This window comes from Heterodontus francisci, chromosome 3, assembly GCF_036365525.1.
Source record: "Heterodontus francisci isolate sHetFra1 chromosome 3, sHetFra1.hap1, whole genome shotgun sequence".
NCBI lineage: Eukaryota > Metazoa > Chordata > Chondrichthyes > Heterodontiformes > Heterodontidae > Heterodontus > Heterodontus francisci.
Window position 1 is genome coordinate 98576904 of NC_090373.1, and position 13042 is coordinate 98589945.

A 13042-nucleotide genomic window follows, 5' to 3' on the forward strand; every position below is an offset into this window, starting at 1 on the left:
AGAGGAGGTAGAGTGTAGCCCCTTCTCTAGTAGGGCCATCCGCATACTGCTTCAGAAAACTATCCTGGACACACTTAACAAATTCTTCCCCATCTGATCCCTTAGCACCAAGGTAGTCCCAGTCAATATTATGGAAGTTAAAATCACCTCCTATTACAACCCTATAATTCCTACACTTATCTGTGATTTCCCTACATATATGCTCCTCCTCTTCCCTCTGACTATTGGAGGGCCTATAGTATAATCCCATCAAAGTGATCACCCCTTTTTTATTTCTAAGTTCTACCCAAATGGCCTCGCTGGACATTCCCCCCGGGCTATCCTCTCTAAGTACTGCCATGATATCCTCCCTAATCAATAGTGCAACTCCCCCTCCTCTCTTACCTTCACCTCTGTCACACCGGAAGGATCGGTATCCCGGAACATTGAGCTGCCAGTCCTGCCCATCCCTCAACCATGTTTCCGTAATAGCTGTAATATCACAGTCCAATGTACCGATCCATGCTCTGAGTTCATCTGCCTTACCTGTAAGGCTTCTTGCATTAAAGTAAATGCGGTTTAGCCTACCAGACCTTCCACGCTCCCTGTCCTGCCCCTGCCCGGCCTGCCTACTGGACTTGCTTGCTTGAACGTCTACATTTGCCACAACTATCTCATCAAAGAGACTACTACTTTGGGTCCCGCCCCCCTGCAAGACTAGTTTAAACCCTCCCAAGTACTGCTAGCAAACTTCCCCGCAAGGATATTAGTCCCCTTCCAGTTTAGATGCAACCTGTCATTCTTGTACAGGTCACCTCTGCACCAGAAGAGATCCCAATGATCCAAGTAGCTGAAGCCCTCCCACCTACACTCGCTCTTCAGCCACGTATTCATTTTCCTAATCCTCCTATTCATACCCTCACTAGCACGTGACACAGGGAGTAATCCTGAGATTACAACCCTAGAGATCCTGCTTTTTAACCTTCTTTCTTACTCCTTAAATTCACTTTGCAGGACATCATCTCTTTTCCTGCCTATGTCATTAGTAGCAGTATGGACCACGACCTCTGGCTGCTCACCCTCCCCTTTCAGAATGTCCTGCAACCGCTCAGAGACATCCTTGACCCTAGTACCAGGGAGGCAACATACCATCCTGGAGTCTCATTTGTGGCCACAGAAACGCCTATCTGCACCCCTTACGATAGAATCCCCTGTCACTATTGCTCTTCCAACCCTTTTCCTCCCCTGCTGTGCAGCAAAGCCCTCCGTGGTGCCACGAACTTGGCTGTTGCTGCTTTCCCCTGGGAGGTCATCCCCCCGCAACAGTATCCAAAGCGGTATATCTGTTTGAGAGGGGGGATGGCCACAGGGGACTCCTGCACTACCTGCCCACGCCTATTACTCTGTCTGGTGGTCATCCATCTCTTTTCTGCCTGTGCAGCCATTATCTGCGGTGTGACCACCTCACTAAATGTGCTATCCACGATGTCGTCAGCATCATGGATGCTCCACAGTGAATCCACCCACAGCTCCAGCTCCGTAATGCGGGTAGCCAGTAGCTGCAGATGGATACACTTCCTGCACACATGGTCGTCAGGGACACTGGAAGCATCCCTGATTTCCCACATAGCGTAATTGTTGTACGTGCTAGTGTAGTGGTTATGATACTGGACAACTCAGCGATCACAACTAAAAGTCCATCATGCCACCCCTTCTGGGTCTGGTCTACATGTGATTCCAATCCCATGCTACTTGACAGAAGTGGTCTAGCAAGCTACTCAGTTGTAAAAATAATTGATTTATCTGTTGAAGCAGAAGCTCTCATAACCAGCTCCAGATTGCAACTAGGGATAGGCAATAAATTTGGCCTCACCAATGCCTTTATAATCCAAGAATTGTGCACAGCTGCACAATAAGAATTTCTGAATTCCTTTCATTTATGATCCTTGCAGCCAGAGAGTACGAATTTTAGTCTGAGCTAGTCAAATTCAAATTTTAGTAACAGACTTTCCCCTGCACTGATCTCAATATTTAACCTGAAGAAACTATAGAAGTCCTACCCTTCTGGACACTTGGGTGTGTCAACATCTTCACAATCATCCTGCAGCCAGCTTTTCTCACCTGAGGAAAAATAAAATGTTAACTTCAAAAGTGTTCTAAAACATTTTTTAAGAATGCTTTTGACATAAATACATTTTAATGATATTACTTTCAGACAATCAGATCTCTGCTTTATTTAGGTAAGCGATGATCTACTCCAAATAATTCCTACTCCATTACTGAAATCACTTAATTTTTCCCATAAAGATTAAACTTAATGTATAGGTGATTACCGGTACACGATTTAATAGTTTAGTTAAAGATTAGAAAGAATAATCTATTTGTTTAGAAAATATTTCAATCTTGCCATCAAATATCACAATGCATCCATTGTCCTTTTACCGAGCACTGATAACAGATACATCTGACCTCTGTCCCTCCCATCTAATCTACTGCCAATTAACTCCCTACTACTGCAGGAACAGGAAGGACACTGTGACACTGTGAAAGAGGAAGATAGCACCAGTGGATTTACAAAATAAAATAATTTTTGTCAATACTTTAGGAAATAACTATGCCATGAAACTACTGAAGATGGAGTTCTGTCACACAATATTTATGGGAACATCGGATAAACAAATGACATCTTAAAATATGCAAAATTTGATTAGAATCATCAAGAGTGTGATATATTTGAAAAAAGACTGATAAATAACTCGCAATTTCTTGCAGAAACTTACAGGTCAAATAATAGGTACAGGCATTAATAAAATGTCAAATATCCTAAATGTAATATTTGAGAATCTTAAACACAGAGTATAGACATTTAACGTTAACATGAACTGAAATTGCAGGAGTGTTTGAGGTTAGTTTACTTCCTTTCTAAAATCATGATATATGCAAGAATATTACCTTTACAAATACGGTTGTAGTTCGTGCAACAATCTTTATTCTGGATGCAGTCATCAGAGCATGAACAGTGATTTTCTGTTAAGCGCTTCTCACCACAACGCAACTTAGTACATGTCCAGAAGTCAGCTAAAATAAATGGTCAACAAATTTACAATATAGTTTAATATGAACCTATGCTACAACTTACTCCAATTTTGATCAGTACAATTTATAAAAGAGAGGGCTCTGGTGATGCAGCAAGTTGAGACACTCATTTCGTCCCAGTTGAATGGATTTGACTCTAGCCAAACTGATGGGGGGAAAAAATTCCCTCTACTGGCCCAATGAGTCTTTGCCAAGCTACCAGTGGCTAGGCAGAGTCATGGTCAGGCGGGGAAGGGGGAAGTGGATGCCTCTGATTCACCAAAGTATGAAGAAAACAAATTTCACCAGTACTCCCAGTGAAGTGATTTTTTCTGCTTATTGAAGTGAGCTACACAACCAAGGATTGCTGCTGGAAAATATAAATAAGTGTGGGTTTTGGCAAAGGACAGGATGAAGTTTGGCTACCATCAAAAAAGGAGAAAAGTAAATAGGGGGTAGGAGCGAGATAAACAGTAAGGCTCCCACACCTGAAATGCATTTATACAATCTACGTTTGTGTGAATGCAAAATATTTGGCGCTTTTACAGAGGCCACAGGATGACTACTATGGGAAATAGAAACATTTACTTTGCTGGAGTAAGGGTTGTTGTGTTCTGATGTTAGAGCAGAGTTAGCTTTAATCTGCAGTTTTCAATGCTATACCTGTCTAGGTCTTCCCTGATACACACACTGGTGGAGGAAAATTCATTCCCATCCAAAAACAGGCACGCAAGAAGTAACTCCCACACCTGAATGAATAATCCAATACCGAGTTTCAGGCCTCATTAACAACACGCAGGCCAGTTGCACACACCTAATTAGATGATCCCAGGCAGCTCACCAGAGAAGAAGCCTCAAAGACCAGCCACTGCATTGCCAGTGATTGTGATTGGGACCGAGGGGTGGTTTGAGCACGGAGCCAAGAGATGCAAGCCTGCTCCTCCGGGCTCCAATTTTACTTTTTTGGTGGTGCTTGCAGGCTCAGGACTGCCTGTTAGGCTGCATGTATACCTGGCTTTCCGAAGTGCAGCTGGCACTGGCTGCCTCAGGAGAAACCGATATTGAAGAGGGAACCTGATGCCTGTTTCAAGTGCTGGCCCTGCACACCTACTGTTTGGCTGTAATATGTGCATTCACTGCTTGCAATGAACAGCATTTCCCCTTCATATTTTGGTAACCACCGCCAGCCCGACAACTCCACCCCCCCCCCCCCCACGCAATACATCTGCATTCCTTCAGTTGTCGTCATCAATGACTAATTCTCATGAGGTGGAGGAGGGGAGAGGACAATACTAAAAGTGTTCCACCCCCAACAGTCAGTTGAACTAAATGAGCAGTAGCATAAACTGTGGGATTCTCTGATAATGCAGGAAAGTATGAATTAAAATTTAGTCTGCACCGGGGTGGCTTGTATCCTCCCCTCTTTCCTCCTCGTTATTAAACCCGAATCAGCCTCCCTTAGTATTGGTAAGCACTCCAATTAAATATTGGTTAGAAAAGTGCTGATTCAGTATAAACAGGATGAACAACATTTATTATTTCACAAAATGGCACCACAATTGTAAGGTGCCCATCCATTTTCAGAATACATTTAATTTTTGACAGCACATGAGCCTTTTTTCTAATTGTAATGTCACGATGACACAATATGCTACACTGAACCATTTAATCTCATGAAGGAATGCTCTCCATTAATACTCCCAGATTGTCAGAAGTAATCAAACAGAACTGCAGAACATCCATTCATCCCACATCCCGACCCTTGCCTTTTCTGCTAGATATAGATGGCTCTCTGCCCCTCTCCCCTGATTCCCCAGCAGGAGTGGGACCATTTTATCTTGTAAAAGTACTTGTTCCCATCAGTTATGCTTACTTTTAATTGCCGACATGAAGATGCTTAAACCCACATGCACACAGACACATTATGAGCTGGGAACTGTGAAATTTGCTGTTGATCATTGTATTCAGTAGTGTCATGTACTTTTCCTAGGCTCTCCATAAGTAATGTTGCTTCTGTGAACTATATTCCCGCTTACTCTGCTTTTATTTGACCAGTGCAGAAGAAACCAGATTCAAGCTGCCTCTGATTTGCAGCTGGCTGAGAAACAGCAATGGGCTAAGCACATTTTTCATTTGTGGCAGCACTCAAGTAAACAATTACACCATCAACATTATGGGTTTCAACTCATTGCAATGGCAAATTAATTATAAAATGAATTCACAGATACCACAAGGCCATGGAAAAAAAAACATTTAAAGCTAATCCCAACTTCTTTTCCAGTTTTCTAAAAGTCAATTAATTCCTCAAAACAGGAAGTTTCTTATCCACAGAATCTGCTTTCCAAAACTGGATTTGTGCTCACATAAGAGAATGTATAGTTCAATTTCTTAATCTTGAAACCACAGACTTATTTTTATACACAGCTAAAAGTCCACATTTTACTAAGACTTTCTGTGGTATTCCTACAAGGATGTGGCTGAAGGTTTCAGAATTTTTTTTACACAATTACAGGTTTTCTATTATAATAATCCTAATTTTAGTTTTGAGTTTCAGCCCATGGTTTTCCCTTGAATATTCAGAACTCTCTAAACAACTGAACACTAACAACAACAACAAAAACTTGCATTTATACAGTGCCTTTAAATGTAGGTAAATGTCCCAAGGTGCCGAGGAGCATAATAAGAAAACAAATTGACATTGGGCCAAAGGAAGAGATTAGAACAAGTGACTAAAGTCTTACTAAAAGAGGTAGGTTTTAAGGAGTGTCTTAAAAAGGAAGAAACCCAGGTGGAGAGTTTAGGGAAGGAATTCCAGAGCTTAGCATCTAGACAGATGGAAGCACCGAGATGGCTAATCCAACTCGTATGAAAACAAACAGTCAACAATAATCGCTTGGTAGTACAGAACTTGTTTCTTCTTTGGCCTCCTTATCTCGAGAGACAATGGATAAGCGCCTGGAGGTGGTCAGTGGTTTGTGATGCAGCGCTTGGAGTGGCTATAAAGGCCAATTCTAGAGTGACAGGCTCTTCCACAGGTGCTGTAGAGAAATTTGTTTGTCGGGGCTGTTACACAGTTGGCTCTCCCCTTGCGCCTCTGTCTTTTTTCCTGCCAACTACTAAGTCTCTTTGACTCGCCACACTTTAGCCCCGTCTTTATGGCTGCCCGCCAGAACTTGTGTATTACTGGAAAAAAGCAAGACATGCTGTCGAAGCTTTTCATCTTGCACTCATCAGGACAGATGCAAGAATGCTAAATTTCAAAAGCAGCAACAATTTATACTGCACGAGAAAAGGGTGCTGATTAGTTGCAAGTTGATTCTAATTAGTCGAGGCATTGCCATGGAGAATGCACCTGAGAATGATTGTCCCCCACACTTTTGTTTAATTCAAAAAAAGGCGCAGCACCCAGACATGTTCCTTTTGCCTGCAGCGGACAGGTCCCTGCATATGAACAGAAGTGCTGTCCAATCCCAAAATCACATCTAATGTTAGACATTGTGTTCTGAGTTTTGCAAGTTTGGGCTGTTTGAGCACGATCAGTATTCTGCCAATGGCGAAGAGCCAATGTGGTGCGCTGTTTGATACGACACGCCAGTCGTTGGGATGTACAGCTTACGTACCTTGCATCACACCTGCACTGGAATTCATATACCACATTACTAATTTGTGTGGTAGGCAGAACGTCTTTTTGGCTTGATGGCAGCATCCAGTTAGTGGAAAATACCACATGTGTTGCTACTGCATAGCCATTTCACACTACTACTATGCAGTACATCATTTCATGTGACTATTAACACATGCACAGTGTTTTGACTGTGGCAGGATTGCAACATGGCCATGATACATAGAAATGACAAAAAAAACCTAGTCCAAGTCTAAATTAATTTATTCCAAAATAATACTCACTACTAGTTTATCCTAACATACTAATGGCAATGTGTTATGCATTAACACAGCCCTCTCAGCAGATAAGACGTTCCAAGGTCCCACTCTGAATAGCAGGAACAGTATTTTGCATCCTGTAGCACCACAGAGCAGCCCAATCACAACACAGTGATACAACTTACCAAGGTTAGGCCTACAGCTTCTCATACAACAAACCAGTTTCAATGACTAGAGGCAACTTTAGAGTGTCATAGCCTTAATATATACAAGTGCTGATAAAAAAAATCATTCTTCCAATGGCTCTTCATTACCATAAACTAGCATGTGGCCTTTATGGAAGATCACTCCAAGGTAGATCTTCTTCCAGCTTCCCTTCTCTTCTGTAAAACATTGCAGCCACTGTTCTGAACCAGTTATTATGTGGGCAACTATAGCCCACATTTTACCATGCCCTGGCAAAGTGCAGAGTTATCCATTGTTGTACAACAAAAATATGGGTTGTGGAAAAAAAAAACTTAAGTACAGCAACAAAAATATGCATGTCCAACCTGCAAATCCTAATAAAAGGGTACTTTACTGTGTTTTAAAAAAAAGACTGCATCCCTTTATTAATAGCTGAGCTGTTGTTAAGTTAACCATATCTTAATGATGTTGCTGTATGGATAGATATGAAAGATCTGGCTATAAAAATAGTTTCTTTAAGTTCAAACAACAATTACTACCAAGACCATCATAGTAACAAGCAGCATGGCTTTAATTTCATAACATTCATTTGTACAAGTATTCCCTTTCATAACTCAAATAAAATGATTAAAATGTAACTATAAATATTTAAGATGACTGGAAGATCTTAAGAAATGAGTGTCTCCCTGGGGCCACCAATTTTTAACCTTCAGCTCAAATAATATGAAGTAATGGTTATTTTACATGGCTAGTAATCTGGAGACACAAGTTCAAAACTCACCATGGTAATTTGTGAATTTGAATTCAGTTTTAAAAAATTACATAAATCTGGATGAAGTAATGGAGACCATGAAGCTATCAGATCATATAAACCCAACTAGTTCACTGATGCACACGGGGGAAGGAAATCTACCATTTTTACCCAGTCTGGCCTAAAGGCTCCAGACCCACAGAAATTATAGATGACTCTTAACTGCCCTCTGAAATGGCCCAGCAAGCCACTCAGTCATACCAAAGCACTAAGAATAAAAAAAAGACAGATGACTTGGCTTCAACCCAGGCATCGGATTCTGTCTGGTGCAAAAATAAAACAGGAAGGGTGGCTCAACTGTGGCTTCCAAAAGAAATTAGGGATAGTATTAGATCCAAGGAGGAGAAATATAAAATGGCCAGAACAAGCAGCAAACCTGAGCATTGGGAGAAGTTTAGAATTCAGCAAAGGAGGACAAAGGGATTGATTAAGAAGGGGAAAATAGAGTATGAGAGTAAGCTTGCAGAGAACATAAAAACTGACTGCAAAAGCTTCTATAGATATGTAAAGAGAAAAAGATTAGTGAAGACAAATGTGGGTCCCTTACAGTCAGAAAGGGGGGAATTTATAATGGGGAACAAAGAAATGGCAGACCAATTAAATACATACTTTGCTTCTGTCTTCACAAAGGAGGACACAAATTACCTCCCAGAAATGTTGGGGAACATAGCATCTAGTAAGAAGGATCAGTAATAAAAACAAGAAATGCTGGAAACACTCAGCAGGTCTGGCAGCATCTGTGGAGAAAGAAGCAGAGTTGGACAGAGAAGCAGAATCTCTGCTTCTCTCTCCACAGATGCTGCCAGACCTGCTGAGTATTTCCAGCATTTCTTGTTTTTAATTTCAGATTTCCAGCATCTGCAGTATTTTGCTTTTATATATAGGTATGAAATCAGTATTAGTAGGGAAATGGTGTTAGGGAAATTGATGGGATTGAAGGCCAATAAATCCCCAGGGCCTGATAAATCTACATCCTAGAGTAGTTAAAGAAGTGGACCTTGAAATAGTAGATGCATTGCTGGTCATTTTTCAAAATTCTATAGACTCTGGAACAGTTCCAATGGATTGGAGGATAGCTAATGTAACCCCATTATTTAAAAAAGGAGGCAGTGAGAAAACAGGGAATTACAGGCCAGTTAGCTTGACATCAGTAGTGGGGAAAATGCTAGAGTCCATTATAAAAGTTGGAATAGCAGAGCACTTGGAAAACAATGACAGGATTGGACAAAGTCAACATGGATTTACGAAAGGGAAATCATGCTTGACAAATCTACTGGAATTTTTTTGAGGATGTAACTAGTAGAATAGATAAGGGAGAACCGGTGGGTGTGATGTATTTGGATTTTCAGAAGGCTTTCGATAAGATCCCACATAAGAGATTAGCGTGCAAAATTAAAGCACATGGAACTGAGGGTAAAGTACTGACATGGATAGAGAACCAGTTGGCAGACAGGAAACAAAGAGTAAGAATAAACTGGTCTTTTTCCGAGTGGCAGACAGTGACGAATAGGGTACCGCAGGAATCAGTGGTAGGACCCCAGCTATTCACAATATATATTAATGATATAGATGAGGGAATTAAATGTAATATATCCAAGTTTGCAGATGACACAAAGCTGGGTGGGGGTGTGAGCTGTGAGAAGGATGCAGAGAAGCTCCAGTGTGATTTGGACAGGTTGAGTGAGTGGGCAAATACATGGCAGATGCAGTATAATGTGGATAAATGTGAGGTTATCCACTTTCGTGGCAAAAACAGAAATGCAGATTTTCTGAACGGCGATAGATTGGGAAAGGGGAGGTGCAGCAAGACCTGGGTGTCCTTGTGCACCAGTCACTGAAAGTAAGCTTACAGGTGCAACAGGCAGTTAAGAAGGCAAATGGTATGTTGGCCTTCACAGCGAGAAGATTCAAGTACAGGAGCAAGGATGTCTTGTTGCAATTATACAAGGCCTTCCAGCATCTGGAATATTGTGCACAGTTTTGGTCTCCTTATCTGAGGAAGGATGTTCTTGCTATGGAGGGAGTGCAGCGAAGGTTCACCAGACTGATTCCTGGGATGGCAGGACTGACATATGAGGAGAGATTGGGTTGATTAGGCTTGAAGAATGAGAGGGGATCTCATATAAACCTACAAAATTTTAACAGGACCGGACACACTAGATACAGGAAGGATGTTCCCGATGGCAGGAGAATCCAGGATGAGGGGTCACAGTCTAAGGATAAGGGGTAAACCATTTAGGACTGAGATGAGGAGAGATTTCTTCACCCAGAGAGTGGTGAACCTGTGGAATTCTCTACCACAGAAAGCAGTTGAGGCCAAATAATTAAATATATTCAAGAACATGTTAGATGACGTTCTTAGGACTAAAGGAATCAAGGGCTACGGGGAGAAAGCAGGAACAGATGACTGAGTTTGGACAATCAGCTCTGATCGTATTGAATGGTGGTGCAGGCACGAAGGGCCAAATGGCCTACTCTTGCTCCTATTTTCTATGTTTCTATGTCTATTCCCAGTCCAGTCGACCCTGCACTGTACTTTTCCCCAACATGTGGGGACTTGTGCTGAAGCTGGCAGAGCTAATCTAAGCAATAGCCTAACAGTCATATTCATAGAATCATACCTATTAGCCAACAATCCAGACTCTTCCAACACTGGCAGGTAAGACCCACAGACGTGGTTGCACAGAGGTATGCAGTAGGGAGAGACGGCCCTGGAGTCCTCAACATTGACTCCGGACCTTATGAAGTCTCATGCCATCAGATCAAATATGGGCAAGGAAATCCTGCTAATTACCACCTACTGTCCTCCCTCTGCTGATGAATCAGTACTCTTCCATGTAGAACACCACTTGGAAGAAGCACTGAGGGAAGCAAGGGCACAGAGTGTACTCTGGGTGGGGGACTTCAATTTCAATTACCAAGATTGGCTCAGTAGCACCACTACTAACCGAGCTGGTCGAGTCCTGAACGACATATCTGCAGATTGGGCTTGCAGCAGTTGGTGAGAGAACTAATAAAAGGGAAACGTCTTCATAACCTCATCCTCACCAATCTACCTGTCGCACATGCATCTATCCATGATAGTATTGGTAGGAGTGACCTCTGTAAAGGCCTTGTAGAGACAAAGTCCTGTCTTCACATTAAGGACACCCTCTAGTGTGTTGTGTGGTACTGTGATAAATGGGATAGATACAGAACAGATCTAGCAGCTCAAAACTGGACATCCATGAGGCGCTGTGAGCCATCAGCAGCAACAGAATTGTATTCTGCTACAATCTGTAACCTGGCATACCCCTCACTCTACCATTACCATCAAGCCACGAGAGCATGCCAAGAGCAGCACCAGGCATACCTAAAAATGAGGTGCCAACACAGCTACAAAACAAGACGACATGCGTGCTAAACAGTGGAAACAACATGCTATACATAGATCTAAGTGATTCCATAACCAACGGCTCAGGTCAAAACTCTGCAGTCCTGTCGCACCCAGTCGTGAATGATGATTGACAATTAAACAACTAACAGGAGGAGGAGGTGCCATGAACCTCCCCACCCTCAATAATGGGGGAGCATAGCATATCAGTGTAAGAGACAAGTTTGAAGCATTTGCAACCATCTTCAGCTAGAAGTGCCTAGTGGATGATCTATCTCAGCTTCCTCCTGATATCCCCAGCGTCACAAAAGCCAGTCTTCAGCCAATTCAATTCACTTCATGTTGCATCAAGAAATGGCTAAGCGCACCGGATACAGAAAAGAATAGGGGCCTCAACAACTGAAGATGCTCCAGAACTAGCTGCACCGCAAGCCAAGCTGTTCCAATATAGCTACAACACTCGCATCTACCCGACAATGTGGAAAACTGCCCAGGTGTAATCTGTCCATGTAGGACAAATCCCAGCTGACCAATTACCACCTCATCAGTCTATTCTCAATCTTCAGCAAAGTGATGGAAGTGGTCATTGAAAGTGCTATCAAATGGCACTGCTCAGCAACATCCTGCTCTCCGATGCTCAGTTTGGGTTCCACCAGGACCATTTGGCTCCAATCCTCATTACAGCCTTGGTCCAAACATGGACAAAAAAGCTCAATTCCAGAGGTGAAATGCGAGTGACTGCCCTTGACATCAAGGCAGCATTTGACCAAGTGTGGCATCAAGGAGCCCTAGCAAAATTGAAGACAATGGGGATCAAAAGGAAAACTCTGCTGACTGGAGTCATAACTGGCACAAAGGAAGATGGTTGTGATTGTTGGAGGTCAATCATCTCAATCCCAGAATATCACTGCAGGAGTTTTTCAGGGTAGTGTCCCACGCCCAACCATCTTCAGCTGCTTCATCAATGACTTTCCTTCAATCATTAGGTCAGAAGTGGGGATGTTCGCTGATGATTGCACAATGTTCGGCACCATTCGCAACTCCTCAGAAAGTGAAGCAGCCCATGTCCCCATGAAGTAAGACCTGGGCCACATTCTAGTTTGAGCTGATATGTGGCAAGTAACATTCGCACCACACAAGTGGCAGGCAATGACCATCTCCAACAAGAGAGAATCTAACCATCTCCCCTTGACATTCAGAGACATTACCAGTGTTGAATACCCAACCATCAAGATCCTGGGGGTCACCATTGACCAGAAAATGAACTGGACCAGCCATATAAATACCACGGCTACAAGAGCAGGACAGAGGCTGGGAATTCTGTAGCGAGTAACTCATCTCCAAAGCCTTTCCACCATCTACATGGCACAAGTCAGGCGTGTGATGGAATACTCTCCACTTGCCTAGATGAATGCAGCTCCAACAACACTCAATAAGCTCGACGCCATCCAAGACAAAGCAGCCCACTTGATCAGCACCTCATCCACAACCTTAAACATTCTCTCCCTCCGCCACCATCGTGCCATGGCGGCAGCGCATACCATCTATAAGATGCACTACCGCAACTCACCAAAGTTGCTTCAACAGCACCTCCAAAACCTGCAGCCTCTACCACCTCGAAGAACAAGGGCAGCAAGCGCACGGGAACACCGCCACCTCCAGTTACCATCTAAATTACACAGCATCACGACTTGGAAATATATTGCCGTTCTTTCACTGTATCAAAAACCTGGAAC

General features: G+C 42.8%; 1 protein-coding gene across 2 annotated transcripts in view; it reads right to left on the bottom strand.

Annotated features, from left to right (window-relative positions):
• Positions 1 to 13042, bottom strand: part of LOC137358739 (venom phosphodiesterase 2-like) — a 194012-nt gene that overhangs the window by 133797 nt on the left and 47173 nt on the right. For both annotated transcript variants that reach the window (XM_068025035.1, XM_068025024.1), the window contains exons 3-4: positions 2932 to 3057; positions 2040 to 2100 (exon numbers count right to left, since the gene is read on the bottom strand). In XM_068025035.1, the coding sequence (XP_067881136.1) occupies positions 2040 to 2100; positions 2932 to 3057 (187 nt within the window). The remainder of the gene's footprint in view (positions 1 to 2039; positions 2101 to 2931; positions 3058 to 13042) is intronic.